Below are 20,098 nucleotides of genomic sequence, written 5' to 3' on the forward strand. Positions count from 1 at the left end.
AGTGTTGCATGATTCGCATTATAATCCAGTGTGCCTTATGTATAAAAATAGATTAAAGAAATAAATAGATGTTTATTGATATTGTGCCTTATAATCTGGTGCACCTTTTACATACATTTTTGGTTAAGTGTAGTATAATTGTGATGTGTCATTTATATTTATTATGTATGCTATGTCTGTTGGACCTCAGGAAAAATAGCACACACACACACACACACTTCTGGATTTTTTTTTATGTCATTTAAAATATATGGATTTTTTAACTGTAGTTTTTTCTCATAGTTAATTACATTAATTATTACATTTAGATTTAATGTGGACAGGTTGAAGCTTATACTGTCAAAACTGACAAAAGACAGATGGCAATCATTACAGTAGACCACATTCATGAAGCGCTGCAGGCAGCAGATGTGGAAAACTCAGTTCCAGATAGAAAAGATGATCCGCAGGATTCTGCTGTAACGGTCTGAACAGCTCTGCTGCTGGTTTGAGCTAACTATAGCTGCCTAGGCTGTTGGAACAAAACCCAGGGGAGGATTTTTCACTTTCTGAACATGAATTTTCCACCAGTAACTGTGCAGAGCTGTGAAAAAGTTTAACACACAGCAAAAGTCCTGTTCAGACGTCTTCATGGCCTGATTCTTTCTGTACTGACCATATAAAACAGATATGTGCAGTACCAGTCAAAATGTAAATGTTATTTATATATTTCTTTATTTAATTTATTTTCTACATTGTAGATTAATATTAAAGACGTGGGAACAATTAAGGGACACATACAAAATTAAATAGTAAAAAATAAAATAAAAAAATAACACTTTCAAGACGCTGAGAAAATCTTATGAAAACACTTAGAAAATACCAAGAGTGTGCAGATCTGTCCTCAAAGCTAAATGTGGTACTTAGAAGAATCTAAAGTATAAAACATATTCTGGTTGAACACTTTTTGTTTAAAAATAATTATGCATGTGTTCCTTTATAGCTTTAATCCAGTAAATCTATAATGTAAAAAAATTACCAGTGCTAAACACTGGCTGTCAATAAGGACATGCTCCACATAGACCATATAATCACAAATCTCAGAATTAGTGCTAAAGATTGCTTTAAATAAAAGTACTCTTTGTGAAATAGCAATGAAACTGTATACAACTTTAAATAAACAAAAAACAAAAGATAAAACATATATACAGTAACTACCATCCAGATAATTAGCAGCAGGTAAAGGCATTCAGACATATAGCTATAGTTGTAATTTAAGTTCTGCACACTCTTGGTATTTTAATCTCTGGAATCATCTGGAATAGTTCTATTTTGTGTTTTAAATCATGAAAGAGCAGCAAAGCTGTATTTCTTCAACCAAACACGTTTTTTAATCTGATAATCAAATCCAAACATGCTGAGTTTTCCAGGAGTTGTACACAGGTTTGCAGCAATTCTCAATGCTGCAGCTTCATGGTTTTACATTTCTTGGAGGACCTGCGTGCTAAAAAATGTGAAATATTCGCACAGATTTTTTTTTTCATTAACCTGTTTGCACCAGATATGACTTGACATTTTCAGAAAATTGTTCATGCCGAAAAAAAAAAATACAAAACTGGCCAGAATGTGTCCAGGAGAACTGAATCAACTGTGAGATGAGGTTTTAAATTCCAGTTACTGTGGAGCTGTGTGAGAAGAATACACAGTGAGTTCTATTAAAAAATATAGTTGTTAGTAATCACAGCTGACTGTTATCATACCAACGCCAGAAAGTGTGATGCAACTGGTGCAGAATTTATGTTGCCAGGAAAATTGTTGAATTTTTATTTTCTAAAAAAAATAATATTGGAAATTGCATTGGCCTGAAAAGCTTCTGTATTTAAAAACAGTTTTTTTTAAATAGGTTTGCATTAATCCATATAAAAACTAGGGCTGCAATGATTAAACGACATAATAGACAATGCATTTAAACATATTTTCATTAAATGCGATTAAATCCCATGTTTAGAGCCTATGCTGTCTTTGAAACGATAGAGAAAAAGCAGAGAGTGAGTTTAAGCTGAGTTGCTGTTGCTGTACTGAGAGCAGGTAGAGGAAGGGCTGATCACGTGACTGTCGGCTGTATTGTGTGTATTTTGGTTTATATTTTGTTCAGTATATTTATCCTTAACATTAGTTTATTTACTCAGTATTTTATCAGATTGCCAAAAATATTGTCAATATATCATGATATTATTTAAAGCATAACACTGGTATAAATTTTACTTTGGGTGTAGCAAAACATAAAAAAGAATACTAATCTTTGTTAAATAGCCCACCTCTGCTCTTCTACAGCTTTCTGAGATCCAGTAATTTTGTGCTTTTTGTCCAGCACTTTATGGGCGCTTTGGGTCATCCACTTGCCCCAGAGATTAGGTTACGCTACGGCATGTAAATAGTGGTTTTTAATAAGCTTTTTGTTCACTGTTAAAGTTATCAATAGCTCGTTTTAAATGTAAGGGCTCTCTTACCAGTAAGGCGTGGAGCTACTTTGAGTCTGGATAACAGTAAAAAGTGATTTATTGGGGCAAAATATGCCCCACAGCGACCGTTGTATGTGGCCATAGTGCTGGGCAAATAGCACAAAATTTCTGGATCTCAGAAAGCTGTGGGAGAATAGAGGTGGGCTATTAGACAAAGGTTAGTACTCTTTATCATCTTTTGCTACACCAAAAATTAATTTAACACCAGAGTTCTCCTTTAAGGGGCCATATTTCCTAACCTTAATTAGGACAATTGTGTTGTATTTAGGGCTGCAATGATTAGTCGATATAATCGACAAAGTCGATTATTTAAATATGTCGACTACAAGTTTCATTGTTGACTAATCGTTAATTTGTAACATTACTGCATTACCCAAAGTACTTGGGACAGAAGTGCAATGTGAGATGGATAAATGGCTCACTCAAACAGTTTAAATTAAACTCAGTTTGTATATTTACTTACTAAATATTAGTGCATCCAGACATTTAAATGCCTTTTAAATCTCATGTTCAGCTGTTTTCATTGTTTTTCGAGATTGGAGAACATGGCAAAATAATCGTTGACTAATCGACTAATCGAAAAAATAATTGCCAGACTACCAAAATAATCATTAGTTGCAGCCCTAGTTGTATTGTGGACAACAACCCAGTACAATGTCAAGGGCTCTCTCTTTCTTTCTCTCTCTCTCTCTCTCTCTCTCTCCTTCTCTCTCTTTCTCTCTCTCTCTCTCTCTCTCTCTCTCTCTCTCTCTCTCCTTAGCTCTGTCGTGTTCCGGAACTGCATGTATGAGATAAGACACTTTGTTAGCTTCCATTTGCATAAATTAAAAAAAGGAGCAGATTTGGAGTGGAGATGGCACTTCCTGTTGGCAGCTCTAATGTGACGGAGCTGCTCCGTTCCGCTGATGGAGATCTGGGATAAGATAGTGATTAGATGGTGATAGGAGAAGCTCAGATGTTTATCAGCGAGTGCGGAACACTTCATACCTGAATTGGCGTTTGGGTTTGTGAGAATTGACGGGGAAGTCACAGAACTTCCTGTTCTGTTCGGGTCACGATAATCATCTGATAAGGCTTTTGCCTACAGCTGTGTCTTAGAGAGAGAGAGAGAGAGAGAGAGAGAGAGAGAGAGAGAGAGACTGAGAAAGAGAGAAAGACAGAGAAAACCCTCATTACACTGGTTTTTTCAGACAGATCTAAGGAAAACAAGTCTGTGAAAAATAAGAGGACAGATTGTGTCCCTGTAAATAAGCATTTAATCTCAGAGTTAAAGAAGTTGATATATTTAATACAGACAGCACATTTTAATGACAGCCTCGCACTTCACTTAAATAAATATTGCAGTTGTTGCACTTGCTAATTTTCATTTAATCACCAGTAATAAGACAGATTTCAAGATATCAGATATCAGATTTCCCCTGTTTTTAATGAACTGAATAGTTGAATCAGGTGTGGTGGGAGCAGAAAAAACACTAAATGTGCAACAGGACCGGAATCGAGAAATACTGCTCTGTGTAGGAGTAGGAATAAAACCATGTATACAATATGTGCATGGAACTTCATAAACTATAACTATAAGTCTATAAAACAGTGTTTCTCTGTGTTGCCTCAGGGCAACATTAGGCAGTTTGGGCCAGTTTCGTTAAGGCAGTCATGCTAAATCCCTGTTTTCTGCTCTAGCACACCTGACTCAAACCATCAGCTTGTTATCAAGCAGCTGCAGCAGTTTATAATCAATCCATCATGTGAATCAGGTATGATAGAGCAGGGATGCTGCTCCCTGAGGCCAGGATTGAAAAACACAGAGTTAAAGTTTTAAGAGCAGTGAAATGCAAATGTGACCAGCTGGACCAAGCCAGCATATAGGGACACTCAGCAACACAAAGCCTGCAACTTGCTCTTACAGCCTTAAACATTGAGGCCAGACTCTTAGTTAACTAGTGGAGAATGATGAGAAGGTTTGTTTTTATACTGTGCATTTTATGTATAAAAAGCATTTTTGGTTGATTAATATACATTGATTCCAAGTGGGTGACATGTTCTTCTTTCCTAAAAAGTAAAATTTATGTTATAGAATGTTAATCCAACCTATATGTTAAATAAACATCACATTTAAGCTATTTTCTTACCAGGTTTACAAGTTTCTAAGCTGCACTGTCAAAAATAAGGATGCCTTGCATTCATTTCTTGGTCCCTTTCACCCTAACAAAAAAAATCAGTGGATGGTTCTTAAAAGAAGGATAATATACAGAATAATGTAACAATGCAAGGGTTAATATAGAAAAATAATACAAATAAAATTAAATAATACAAATAAAGAAAAAAACATGTCTAAACTTTGGACCAGTACTGTATATTTAAGAAGTTGATTTCTCTTTTTTTTACAGTAGAATAACCACTGGATGGTCTGTGGATAGTAATAGAGTAAGGAACAAAATGTGCATTGATATTTTTTTAAGCCTGAAATTATACTGACTTGCTTGTTCTGTGGCCGCTCTGCTCTTTCACAGTTACCATTGACTCGCTCTACAAGGTCACAGAAGGTCGTCAGTCGGATATCTTCCATCGTCATGCTGAAGGAAACTTTGACCCCGCCTGCTGCTTCACTATTTACCATGGGAACCACATGGAGTCTCTGGATTTGGTGACATCTAACGCGGAAGAGGCTCGGACGTGGATGACGGGACTCAGGTACCTGATGGCCGGCATTAGCGATGAAGACTCACTGGCCAAGAGGCAGCGGACCCATGACCAATATCCTTTCTTTACAATGGATGGGAGGACATGTGATTTTATGCTTTTGATTCTTTCAACCTTTACAATTCTAGAGTAATTCCTGTAAAATTACATTTTATTCACGTTCTAGGTTAAATGCTACTTTGAACAGAATTTTATCAGTGTAAAAGAGTTGAGCTAACTTCGACCACGAAAATATAAATTACTCTAAATGTACAAAGTGTTTTTATCACTACAGAGAGCTGTGGTTTTACAGAACTAACCAATGTTACAAACTAAGGAGTCTTTGTTGAGAAGGTCAGAGAGAAAGATGAAGTGAGAAAGTAAGACAGAGGGTGTAGTGGACTGACTCAGAGATCATGCACGTCTGGTTTGAAGGCCCAGTGCTGGAGGAATATCTGTACTGTATCAGGCTCTTCAAGCAGCTTTAAAGAAGTTATGTCTTACACAAGACTAGAACTTGCCTGAACAGTCCGAACAGTTCTACTCACGTCTAGAATAAAACTAAAATATTGATCAAAACCTGAACATTGCCATTATCACAGCATGCTCTGCAAAATCTAGCCCTGTAAAGGTTTTTGTTTTCAACACAGTACTACTCTACTCAGCCATAGAAGTTTGTAATTCAGCAAACATCTCTTCCTCCCAGCTATAGTCCAACATTTCTGATTCACCCAACTGTACACCAACAAAGTTCTGTTACACACAACCATGCCCTATCATACTATATTCCAATGATATTCATTCCTTTTATATCATAGTCCACTGAAATTAAGTCATATCATACTATATTCCAATTAAATTCAGTTCTATCGTACTATATCTCAATGAAATTCAGCCCCAAAAAAGTCCTACTCAACTGTATTCCAACAAAATCCATCCTATATTCCAGCCACCTTAGTCCTATAATACTATGTTCCAACAAAATTCAATCATATCCAACTGTAGTCCAACATAATTCAGTCCTGCACAACTATATTTAAACATAATTCAGTCATACCCAACTGTATTCCAATTAAATTATGTCCTTTTATGCTATATTCCAGTAAATGTTGGTCCTATCATACTATTTTCCAACCCAGTTCAGTCCTTCCTAAAGGTATTCCAACAAAATTGTTCTATATTTCAACAAAATTCAGTTCTACTCAACCATATTCCAATAAAATACAATCCAATTTAACTGTACTCCAACAAAATCCATCCTATTGTCCTATCGCACTAAAAGTCCAGCAAATTTCAGTCATATCAAACTATTTTCCAACAAAATTCCCACCCAATTATATTCTAATAAAATTCAGTCCTATCATACTAAAAATGTAGTCCTATTATTTTATGTTCCAACAAAATTCAGCCCAATTGTTTTATATTCCAAGAAAATTTAGTCCCACCCAACAATAATTCAATAAAATGTAGTCCTTTCATACAAAAAAAAATCTGTCCTATTATTTTAAATTCCAACAAAATTCTGTCCCACCCAACTATATTCCAATAAAATTTAGTCCTTTCATACTAAAAATTCAGTCCTATTATTTTGAATTCCAACAAAATTTAGTCCCACCCAACTATGCATTGTTAAGAATTAACAACATTTTGGGATATGAACCACACCTCAATTAACACCCGCCTCTACCCACCCTCATCTTCATCACTCACCTAGCTGTTGGGGGGACCTGGCTTGAGAACTGTCCCTGAACTGTACCCCAAGCAGCATAACCACAGTTCCCCTCCCATGCATCACGCAGGCGAGGTCCATTATAGCAAAATTCCAATTAAATTCAGTCCTATGAATGAATAAAGTTCAATTTATAAAGCGCCTTTCTAGAAACCCAAGGACGCTTTACAATTTACACATTTTTACACACAACCATTCATACTCAGCACTGATCCACACAACGGTGAAAAGCAGCAGCCAATAGCACACAGCGTACTCTCAACCGGAAACGACCATCCACCTGCAGGACTGCATCAGGCACTACAGCATTTACCCAGGACAGAGTGCCAACCCATATCTGGGCAAACAGTCATACATACATTTACACACACAGTTACACACACACACAAGCTTACATACATTCCACACACCTTACACATACACACCAAATCAATTTAGAGTATTTAATTTTCTGGGCAATTTAGAGTATTTAATTTACCAGATCCCATGCAGACACGGGGAGAACATGAAATCTCCTCCCTATAATACTATTTTACAATGAAATTCAGTTCTATCATGCTATATTCCAAGAAAATTCTGTTCCACTCAACTGTAGCCCAACAGAGATCTATATTACTGAATTACAACTGTACTTCAGAACACTTATCTGACCAAACACACAGGTATTTAAGTGCCTACAAGTGTCTCAGTTCTCCTCTTCCTCTTGTTTGCACTCCTCGTTTGTTGTGACTCATGATCTGAATACGTATAAAGCATGGTTTGCTAAAGAAGGCACACACCATACGCCTGCTGACACACTTATCAAAGCCTCTATTGTGCAATGCCATCATCTATGACACACTTCCTGCATACTCATGCTCACACACACGCGCACATGAATACAGAGATGACATACACACTCGCACACACACACACACACACACACGCTGATGGAGGTTGACACTGAGCTAGAAGCTCTGCAGCCTTTTCGTTAGGAGGCAAAGAATGACTGACACACACACACACACACACACACACACACACACACACACTAAAAAGAAAAGGAAACAAATATACACATGCTTGCTCACAGGCTCTGACTTAGATTAAACACCCTAGGGTGGAGTTATAAGTAAAAAAAATAAAAAATAATTAACTTAATTTCATTTTTCTCATACGTTGCTTTAATTACAGTTATTATCAGTTATTATCAGTTATTATCAGTTATTACAGTTATTATCAATTATCAGTTATTACGACTCTGTTTCACTATATTATTGGAACACAACCACCCGCTGGACTTGGCCTTAGACGAGTGGATCATAATTTAGCTAGAATATAAAATTGTGTTGAGACACAGAGAGGGATTCTAGGATTAGAGGTTTAGGGGTGCTGAGCATCCAACAAACCCAGCCTTACTATCTAAATTTTCTTTAGATATACACTACATTGCTGCTATTGTTGCTGATAGTTTTATAGGACCTAAAATAGGGCCCTGTGGGGTGCCACAAAATATGCTATAACTATATGGTTACCAAATAAAACTCAATATTTTAGGATTAATAAGGTCTAATTCCTGGAAAAAGGTTTAGGTTTGTTATTTTTATAATCCAGCAGTTGCCAGTCAACCAGGACATGAACTCAAATCAAGGACAATGAGACACCAAAACAGCCAATTGCTGTTGGGTTAAAGCATTAAAAAGAGTTTTGCTTGAGGTACGGAGTCGGGGAGCGAACTCAGAACAATATATTTGTGCTGGAGTTCAGGGTGGCTTGTGGGGGGTTCACAAACCCTGCCCTCCCACTGTTAGGGCATGTAATGGAAAAGAAGGGAGGAGACAGGGTGGTGGTGGAGGGTGCGAGGTTGTTTATCACAAAGCTTAGCTAGAAAAGGAGGGTATAGACAACCATATATACACATATATAAACATTCACATATTTATACAGAATTTGGCCTCCACCTTTAACCCGTCCATGCAGTGAACACACATATACACTAGTGAGCAGACATGCCTGGAGTGGTGGGCAGCCATTACTGTGGTTCCCGTGAAGCAGTGAGGGTTACAGGTCAACTGCTTAAGAGCCTACCAGTGGCAGCAAGCCAAACTTAAATATCAAATCCACAATCTTATCGTCCAGAGCTCTAACCGCTTAGCCGCCACTCCCCAAATGTAGAGTATTCATAGGGCTCTGGAAGAAGAATGTGGTCCATATCACAAAATGATTTGACTTAATTCAAGTAATACAGTACCAGTCGAATGTTGGGACATACCTTAAATTCAGTGTTTTTTTATTATTTTTAAATGTTCTGCATTGTAGATAAATACCAAGGTAATCCAAAACATTAATGAAAACATATGGATCTATTTAGTAAACAAGAAAGTGTGAATCAAATTATATTTTAGATAATAGGCACTGCTTGCTTATATGGCAGTTTTGCACATCTTAGCTGGTTTTTCTCAGTCATTTTTATGAGGTAGAGTTATCTGGAATTCAGGCTTTCAGTTAACAGCTGTGCTGAACTCATCAAGAGTTAATTACTTGAATTCCTTGTCTCTTATTGTTTTTGAGAGCATCAGTTGTGAAGTTGTGAAGAGGCAGAGTTACAGGTATACAGTGAATAACTCTATTTGAATAATGTTCGAATCCATATTATAACAAGAACTACTCAACTAAGTAAAGTAAAAATGCTTTAAGAATTGAAGGTCAATCAATCGGAAACATTTCAAAAACTTTGAAAGTATCCACAAGTGCAGTCACAGCAAATACCGTCAAAATGGTGAAACTGGCACTCATCAGGACCATGTCTGTTGCACAGGATAAGTTTTTCAGAGTTAGCAGCCTCAGAAACTACAAGTTAACAGCTCCCCCAGATAGGAGCACCTAAATTCTTGGTTTAACACTTTTTACTACAAATTTACTACATGATTCCTTATGTGTACTTTCATAGTCTGGATGATTTCAGTATTCATTTACACTGTAGGAAAAAAAGTAAAACATTGAATGAGAACATTGAATAAGTTGAAATGATTTTTAATCAAATGTCATATATTTTAATATAGATTACTGTCAGCATCTGTCACTGATTTTCTTTTATATTGCTAATTTGGATTTTGGAATTATATTGTATTGACTGACATCACATAATATATTGTGGTTTCACTGTTTGATGTATTGCCCAGACATACATGAACAAATGCTAATGCACACACACACACACAGACACACACACACACTCTCTCTCTCTCGTTGATATGTTCTGCACTCTAGATTTGGCAGCATTAGGACCTCTCTTGTGGCCAATAAAGGCTGTCTGTAATAGAAAATGAAGAAGATGAGCTCATTGTAGATCAGGTAGAGTGCACAGGCCTCTGTAAAACTGCACACCCAGCATAACCCATAATAATAATAATCTAATGATCATATAAAGAGGCAGAAGGTCACATTAGTTTGTTCACTGGCATTAGGTCATAACAATTCAAAAAATGATTAACAACCTTTCAAGGTTAAGGATTAAAAAGCATGTTTACATGTTGAATTATTTCTCACTTTTAGCTCTTTTAGATTATTTAGAAAATATTGTAGAAAGCCTTAATGAACATTCGAGGCAGTTATTCCACCAAAAACAGGATTAACCTCTTTAAATACCTTTAATTTGAGATGATGTTCCATTACATTTGTCCATATAATGCAAGTATGGGATTTTACGATTGTTGTGTAAAGATTTGATGTTGATGAAAAACATATTATTACATGTGTATTTTAGTGTTTCTCTCCAGAAAGCTAATTAGCATAATCATCGCAGCATAATTGGCACTTGTCACAACTTTAAACGTTTCAATTCCTTAATCCTGATTGGACGTGGATGAAGCAGACGTTTGAGGAGGCTGACAAGAATGGAGACGGCTTTCTGAACATTGACGAGATTTACCAGCTGCTGCACAAGTTGAACGTCAACCTGCCTCGCCGAAAAGTGAAGCAGATGTTCCAGGTAAGAGAGAGAGAAACTTTTAAGGTTCCAAAAAAAAATCCAAAAACTTCACAAAAAAAGAGCAGCTGCTGTCAAGTTTTGGAAGACTAGCACATTTCCTTCCAGAATGGAGTTACACAAGAGATGTCTCCTGTCTCTGTAGACAAGCTGTTTTTCTTTAAAACTGGCAGCAATGAAAGGCGTTTAAATAGGTCTATGGGCTCTACAACAAATGTTCATGATGTTCTTTCACAAGTCTTTGCACAAGTCATTTTCATAAAGACATTTCACCACTTTATTTTTGCCAGTTTTCATCTTTTTCAGAATGAGACCTTAAAGGGCTCTGCCACTTTTATGCAAATGAGCAAATAATCACTAAGTACACAGTTTGGGCATAAGACAGAGAAAGGCACTTTAGACATTAAACTTATTAATATTAATTAATACATTAATTAACATTAAGGCTAAGTAATGCACTATTATTCATTTCCCTCGCCCTCATCATTAATTCACCTCACAGCACATTTCCTTGGCTTCGGTTCAGTAATTCGAGACTATTTGTGAAGAAAGGGGCTGAGTTTCTGCTGTTATTGAGCATTAGATATCTGTGGGTCCTCTGAGAAATATATATATATATAGAGAGAGAGAGAGAGAGAGAGAGAGAGAGAGAAAAGATGAGAAGAATACCGGATCAAATGGAGTGGAGATTTAACTTGATTTCTGTCCAAAGCCGTTTGTCCTGTTCGGATAAACAAAGTTGTGTCAGAGAGATGACACAATGTTATGTCAGTCTAACTTGATTAGGGATCAGTGTCAAAAACAGTTTAAATCAAAATACATTTTATATATACAGTATAAGCAGTAACCAATTCAAATCAAATTTGTTTGTAAAGCAATTTGACATCTAATGTTATCTCATAGCAGCTTGGTAGAAATTGTAATTCCCAAACTTTCCAGTTAAAATATACAAGCTATTCAGCGCCAAGCCCTAACATTTTTTTGGTTTACCAATAGTGTGACTGACTGCCTTTCTCTGTAAGAATTTCACCTGCATGTGACTGGAATAGCACAACTGAGGTAAATCTATGATAACAAATGCACTGCTGTGCTAGTTAAATGTGGATTAGAATAGCACTGCTGAAATATAGGTGTGGTTAGAATAGCACTGTGGAGGTAAATGTATTGTGCTTTGTTGGCATTTTTACTGGGATATACAAAATATTATCTGTTCAATAAATATTATTAATAGTAGTTTTGTTAAACAAATCAAGACAAAAAAACATTAAAGCAAGTGCATTTACTCACTGCTGAAATGAGGGGCAACATTGAATGACAACCTGCTAAAAAATGTTGTGAATTTGTTGTAAATTTTCACGCAGTCCATATTTGAGAATTTGTTTACTCTTGAACATCTTGTTAATGTTCTGAATTTGTATAATATCACAGGAAGCAGATACCGATGACCAGCAGGGCACGCTAACGTTTGACGAGTTCAGCGTATTCTACAGGATGATGTCGTTAAGACGAGATCTTTTTCTGCTACTCATGTGCTTCAGTGAGAAGAAAGATCACCTGACTGCTGAGGAGCTCGGCAACTTCCTACGAGCGGAGCAGAAGGTATCTTTGATTTCTTGATTTCTTTATGATAAAAAGTAAAAATATAATGTTTGTGCTTTAGTTTACCTGTAGGATGGAAATAATGTGGTGCAATATGAAAAATGCTCCATCATTTCACTAAAAACAACCAGGCCTGATTACTGCAAGATGCGAAAAATAAAAATGATAATTTAAATAGAACCTGTCTGACAACATAAATCAGGATAAAATATCTGAAAAAGTCATCGACATGTACAAGTCTGGAAAAGGTAACACATTTATATCTGAGTGAGTCATTTTTGGAGAACACATGAAACCCTGGTGAACCTTCCCAGGAGTGACCGGCCTCCTGAATTTACTCCATAAGGGCATGAACCACTCATCCAGGAGGTCACAAAAGAACCCAAAACAACATCTAAAGAACTGCAGTTCTCATTTGGCTTAGTTAAGGTCAAAAAGTTAAGGTCACAAAAAGTACATCATACTGAAAGTCAAACATGGTGGTGGTAGTGTGATGGTTTGAGACTGCTTTGCTGCTTCCTGTAATTGATGGAAATGTGAATATTTTAGTCAAGGTTGGTCTGAACAGAATGTTTTTTCCAGGTCATGAAAGGGGAGGGGCCCTAAACTTCCATGGCTCTTTTAGAATGGAGTGCCCCCCCTGGTGGCCACTCACAGGACTTTACACTGCAATGTAACAAGAAAACACACAAAAAGCCCATACAAAATCACATTTTTACGAGGCATCTGTGGTTTGGTGTCTGTTTGCTGTGTACAGTGCTGATTTAAGAAATGAGTGAAGATTATATGATACGTCCTGTGTGATATGATATGTACTGTGTTATTAATATACACAGTGTCAGGCTGTCAAGCTTGTTGGCTGAGAATCAGTTCTCCATCACACTGCAGCTCTTTCCCAGCCTGCTTTCTTAGAAAAGCTGTATAGAGATAACAGTGCAGTGACTCGACCATTAGCCACACTTTCTCTTTTTGCATTGCATGCTTTTCTTTGTGCTGGGATTCTGTTGGGACAGAAGGCCTCGGGCTGTTCTCTGCTTCTGTCATTCTGTCAATCTCTTTCTCTCTCTCCCTCTCTCTCCCTCTCTCTCTCTTTCTGTCAGTCTCTGTCTTCCATTTCAGACTTGTGTCATTTTATGTCCAGTTTACTGTAGAAGTTTGAGAACACATTTGTTTCTTGTGAAACATGAAATCTCAGGATTCTTAGCATAAATATATAGATTTGAAGCTTATTTGTGGACTGCTGCTAAAAATACCCTGTTATTATACAGTATAAAGGTAATATGGTCACATAAATAAACACATATTTGTTTGCTCTCAGTAATTCTCTTTAGACCAGAGACTGTAAAAAAGATGGACGCCGTGTCGCCGTTCCCATTAATTTAATGAAAATGAAGCCAAAATCTTCCGCCATGTTGGCGATCCTGACACCCGATTCTGCGCAGTAGAGACCAGAGGAGGGAGAAAGACTGTGGAGACCAGCCTACTCATTTAAATAACCACGCCCCAGAGGGCTGTCTCGCAGTCACAGCCTGCAGAGCGGAGCGGAACCGACGGTCTGTTATTGGTCCCGCCCATAATCAGCCCTTTTACAATAACCACACCTTTTTTGAATAGAGCTAAATAACGTTTATAAAACAAATTATGTGGGGATATAAAAATTTGACAATATAAGCAGAGGTTACACTAGCTGTTGCATTTAAATAATGGAGGTAGAATTACAGTATATTGGAAAAAAACTTGATTGAAAGTTGTCTGTTTTGCCATTGAATCCTATGGGGATGGGTGGGGTTACACAGCTTTCTGAAACCGAACAGCAGGGGGCGCCCGACCTGTGGTGGCTTCACTTTTGAGAGACGATGCTCTTTCCAGCTATACACAGTCTATGCTTTAGACTGTAAAGCCTTACATTGTCAAACTGATTAGGCATGGTTTAATGAGGAATTCATAATGGATTGGAGACCAGTTACAGGTTTAAGAGGCCAGTTAAGAAGTGGTATGTCCTCGAGTCAATACTACTACACTTTCTTGGTGAATGGACCAATACAAATTTCTCAAAGTGACATAAATAAACTATTTTTCCATTGACTTCCATTTAAATTTAAGACAGTTTTTATCTCTTTCCTATAAACCTGCTGTTTTGGAGAAACTATATTTTCGGACCATAGGACACACTTAAAATAATTTAATTTTCACAAAAAAATTTACAGTGCACCTTATAATTCATTGCACAATATGTATGAATTCTACCAGTCAGGTATTAATGAGCAGTAAAGCCACTCTGCTGAAGTGCAGCTTTGTACTGAGTAAGTTTTCAGTAACGTTTCTCCAGCACTAAAGCTGGGTGCAGCAGTATTAGCATTAGCCGCTAACTGAAGCACCTAGCCCTTTCGCCATTCAGAGGCGAGTATAGTGGACTGTAGCCTGTGTGTTCGCCATGTTAAAACAATCTACATGGGTCAAACCGCTAGCTAATAGCTCCCTGGGTTACTGGAACACTCAGGGTTCCTCTGTGTAGCGCTTCCCAGCGGCATTTATGCCAATTTATGTCGCACGCTGGTTAGTGGCTAATGCTAATGCTAGTTCTGCTGCACCCAGCCTTAGTGCTGGAGAAATGACACTAAAAACTTACCCGTAGACAATTAATTGGAAATCTAAGCTTACTGTAAAAAACAGAAGCACTTTACTCACCCAAATAAACAGATTTCAGGAGAGAAATTAGTGTAGATTAACATCCAGCGCTTATTTGACTTTTGAAAAGAAAATGTTTCTCCATTAGAAGGAAAACATGGCGACACCCTTGCTCAGTTCGTTGTAGGCATCCTTACTAGTGTGGCTTAATGCACCTTATAATAAATTGAAAATAGACCAGAAAATAGACCAGAAAAAAGACGTTCATTGATAGTATGCTTTATAGTCCGGATTGCCTTTTGATTGATTTTATAATAGGTTATAATTATTGTATTTATCGCCTAGAGAGGCCTAGTTTGCACTGGTTTTGATAAAATCATCTAGTCTGTCTTTAATGGATGAGCATCTTTTACAAACCAAAAACATTCTTATTTGATTAAAAAGGGTTTTAGAGATTTTAGAGTGCTAGGCATCCTAAAACATAAAAAAACATGATATAAGTCGAATAGATTTGTTTCCTTTAGTTCACTGCTTTAGTTGAGAGTGCCCTGAGCTTTTGGAAAATGTCCAGCGTAGATTGGCAGAAAAAGAGAGTGTCTCTGTGAGGGGCTTTATAAAGGCTGGCCAGCTGCGTCCGCAGACAGACCCCGCTGTGGTGCTAAAAACAGCCTCCCTCTGTCCCTAAAGAATAGCAGAGAGAGTGACCTGAGAGGGGGGGTGTCAGTGGGGGAGTGATCTAAGAGTGAGATATAGACAGTAAATGATGGAAAAGCTTAGAGATGCGCTTAAGTTATGGGCTCCCAGAACATTCAGCAGTGAGGAATGCATAAAGTGTGCGCTGAGAGATGCATTATGCATGCGGCGCAGTGGAGGTTTCTTAATGAGCTTCTTATGTGGGTTTCCCAAACACATTAGCTGCACTGACTCTTAGGAGGAAAAGCAGAGCTGGAGAAGTTCATAAATCCATACAGGATCTCATACAGTGTATCGACAAAAGTGTTGGGACTGCTACTTATTCCAAAAGAGAGGGTGAAATAAAGTTTATAAAAAAATGACTAGATCTTGCTTTTGTTGGATTATACTGAAAGCCTGGTGATAAAAAGAATTTACTTTAATTATGTGAGAAAACTGAATGCCCTAAGATTTTAAAGTAAAGACACTTTTAACTGAAAACTTGAGTTAATTAGACTAAGAAACTTTTAGTTATTATGCCTAAATCGTAAGTACATTTCATTGCTTTTTATTTTCTTGTTATATCAATTGCTTTGCAAATTGTTTTTACTTTGAATTGTTGAATTATTATGATCAGGTAAATAAAGTAGATTTGTATTTAGTCTTCTATTTGATTTAATTTAAGTAAAATACAGTTTTAGACAATTAAATAAATAAAGAAAATGCTTTAGAGTTAACAGAATAGCACATGATGCTTGTTCTTACAGCCAACAACATAGAGATCAGACAGTTAATAACAGTATATGATCTGCAAGATTACCTAAAGTAGCCTTGGAGGTAATCACCACACACTGATGGTGAGTGTTAGTCAGAAACTGTTGGACACACCCAGTATGCAAATAGATTGTGACAGAAGCCAATGGAAAAGAAGATGCCTATGGCAACAGAATAAGCTGTAAGTTTATAATAAATTATAATAAGTAGATTTAACTCAAAGATCTCTGTTTAAATGTACTGTACATGTGCCCACAAATGTTCACCTAGATAAAAAATAAGTGAGTAATAGGGGTGGGCGATATGGCTTTAAATAATATCACAATATTTTAGGGTATTTTTGTGATAACGATATACTTGGCGATATGGGAAAACTAAAATAATTCATTCATTTCAGGAATATAGTATAATAGTATAACAGAATAATCATAATGTGGCAAAATAAATAATATAGCATAAAATAATATAATGCAGCAAATAATATTGCAGAATATTTAGTGCATGCATTTAAACTGCAAACTAAAACAATTATACAATAAATACACTTAAAGCTTCACAGAAATAATAGACTACTTTTAAGACAGAACAGCCCTATTATCACGATATGGATTTTTAATATCATGATATTTATGTGTCACGATATATTGTATACGATATAATATTGCCCACCCCTAGTGAGTAATGTTTGGAAGTATGAAATCTGACATAAAACAGACTTAATTAATGTTATTATTAAGTAAACAAAAAGTGTTAAATAACCCATAATATGTTTTAGATTTTAGATTATTCTAAGTAGTACCTCCTGCTTAGATGACAGCATTTTCTCAGTCAGTTTTATGAGGTAGAGTCACCTGAAATTCAGGCTTCCAGTTAACAGCTGTGCTGAGCTTACCAACAGTTAATTACTTGAATTTCTTGTCTCTTAATGTGTTTGAGAGCATCAGTTGTAAAGTTGTGAAGAGGTAGAGCTGGTATACAGTGAATATACATATTTAAAAGAAATGAAGATCAGTCAATCAGAAAATCTTCAAGAACTTTAAAAGTATCCTCAAGTGCAGTTGCAAAGGCCATCAGAAATGTTGAATGATGAAACTGGCACTCATCAGGACCACCCTAGGAAAGGAAGAGCACGAGTTCACTCTGTTATACAGGATATGTTTACACGAGTTACCAGTTTTAAAAACCACATGTCAACAGCTTAACCCCAGATAAGAGCACTGAAAAGCTTCACAGAGTATTTTGGTTTGTTTAACACTTTAGTACACAGTTACTACATGATTCCTTATGTGTTCCATCTTAATTTATAATGTAAAAAACATTAAAAAGGAAAAATAAATTAATTGAATGAGAAGAGGTGTGTCCAAATTTTTAACTGGTACTTCCAGTATTTGAATATTCTTTTTTATCATAATATTATATTATCATTATATTAGACAGAATGGCAAATTAAATAACAATAATATTGTACATTGCAATAATTTTTTGGACACTATGTTGGCTAGATAAAAGGATTTATTGTGACATGGAGAAATAAATTAAACTGGGAATCATTTTTTGTCTGAATGTCTGCTGACCCTAACTCTCTCTCTCTCTCTCTCTCTCTCTCTCTCTCTCTCTTTCTCTCTCTTTCTCTCTCTTTCTCCTCCACCCAAACCCCCAGATGACCAACGTGACGGCTGAGTACTGCCTGGAAATCATCGATAAGTTTGAAGTAACTGAAGAGAACAAGCAGAAAGGAATTCTGGGAATTGAAGGTGAGCTGTCAGTCACTCACATTTGAGTCTTTATTTGTCATATGGCCCTCATGCTTCATTTCAACCGGCATTATACAGTATAGCTGATATATTATACATATCTTATGGCTTTTTAGTAGAGATGTCCAAATTCATTTTTAAAAGATGGGAGTTTTGAATATTACAGTATGGACCACTGATATTAATTATCATTATAATAAAACCCTCTCTTTTTTTTCCTTTTTTTGGAGCGGTGGAACTGTGAATGATGGTGCTCCATCCAATAACTTTGCGATGTTAAGGAGACGGTAGGGAGGAGTGGTGATCTAATATCCTGTCTTTAGTAATGATCTTGCTGCTGAATGTAATGAAATCCTCACAGATATTAGGTCCGCCCCAAAAATGAAAGAAGAAGAGTAACCTCTGTTGCACAGAATACGTTCATCAGAGTTACCTGAGTACAGTATATCAGCTCTACATCTTCACAACTTTACAACTGATGCTCTCAAACACATTAAGAGACAAGAAATTCAAGTAATTAACTCTTGACGAGTTCAGCACAGCTGTTAACTGAAATCTGAACATTCCAGGTGACTCTACCTCATAAAACTGACTGAGAAAATACCAGCAAGAGGTGCTGCTTAAAACAATCAAAAATATATATCTTATTCTGGTTTGTTTAACACTTTTTTTTACAAAATTATTTCATATGTTTTTCCTCATAGTTTGAATGACTTTAGTATTAATCTACTCAGAATCAGAATTTCTAATCAGAAAATGTTAAATAATAAAAGAAAATCACTGAATTTTAGGTGTGTCCAAACCCTTGATTGGTACTGACGTGTATTTTCAAGGTTTTTTTTTTTTTTAAGTAATGTGAACACAGCCCTTCCTGTCTGAAGATCACCTAATAATATTTGGTGATCCCAATATTTGTACTTTAAATATATTACACTGTATTTTCTGTAGAGGCTCCATTACTAATATTACTAATAATACTTCAATTCTGTGCAAAGAGTGAAATATACATTATCAATTTAATTGCATTTTAAGTCTTTAAATCAAATATGTTCTAATATTCTAGGCAAAACTCAGTCATAAGGTCAAAAATGTATATCCCATATTTTCTAGAAAAACAACTTTCAATGTATCTGCTTACAGAAAATTTCATAACGAATGAGCTTCATAAAGAGACAGAAAAACAGACTGTTAGATAGACAGACAGACTGCCTGAATGAGGTTCCATATGAAACAAGATACTGTAGCTTCCCCCAGGCTGTGCTTGTAAATGATAAAATAGCTGAGTGTTCTCTCCTCTAGTAAAATATATTGATAGAAAAGCAGACAGGTGGATAGATAGATGGTGGATTGAAGAGATGAGCTAACGTTAAATGGATGAGCTGTCACTGTGTGTGTGTGTGTGTGTGTGTGTGAAAGTCTTTTTAAGTTAGATTAATTTGTATTCAGTGTTGCAGACAGTTGTGGAAATGGCCCATAAACTAAAGAGGCGAAGCCAATGACATTATAACAAGCCAGCGGCAACTCTCAGAATAGGACCACTCGGAACAGGTTGTTCTGTTAGGTGTACGTAAGTGAGTGTGTGTGTGTGTGTGTGTGTCTGTAAAAGGAAACAGGGAATGTATAAGTGCTGTTTAAAGATCGTTTTTTTTTTTTTATTGCATTTGGTGAGTTTCAGTCAAATTAAATATTTTTAATCATATATTTTAACTTGTGAGATGAGTGTTCTTGTCACACACCTAAAAGTGATTTCCCTTGACTAAATGTTAAATGTTTATATGATTATGGCAGATTTGTG

The 20,098-nt window shown here is 36.3% G+C and overlaps 1 protein-coding gene across 5 annotated transcripts in view; it reads left to right on the forward strand.

Annotated features, from left to right (window-relative positions):
- plch1 (phospholipase C, eta 1) overlaps nt 1-20,098 on the forward strand; it is a 150,075-nt gene that overhangs the window by 80,421 nt on the left and 49,556 nt on the right. For all 5 annotated transcript variants that reach the window (XM_049483588.1, XM_049483589.1, XM_049483585.1 and 2 more), the window contains 4 exons: nt 5,012-5,255; nt 10,750-10,879; nt 12,305-12,475; nt 18,210-18,303. In XM_049483588.1, coding sequence (XP_049339545.1) covers nt 5,012-5,255; nt 10,750-10,879; nt 12,305-12,475; nt 18,210-18,303 — 639 coding nt within the window. The remainder of the gene's footprint in view (nt 1-5,011; nt 5,256-10,749; nt 10,880-12,304; nt 12,476-18,209; nt 18,304-20,098) is intronic.

Source organism: Astyanax mexicanus, chromosome 9, assembly GCF_023375975.1.
Source record: "Astyanax mexicanus isolate ESR-SI-001 chromosome 9, AstMex3_surface, whole genome shotgun sequence".
In the NCBI taxonomy this organism is placed as follows: Eukaryota; Metazoa; Chordata; class Actinopteri; order Characiformes; family Acestrorhamphidae; genus Astyanax; species Astyanax mexicanus.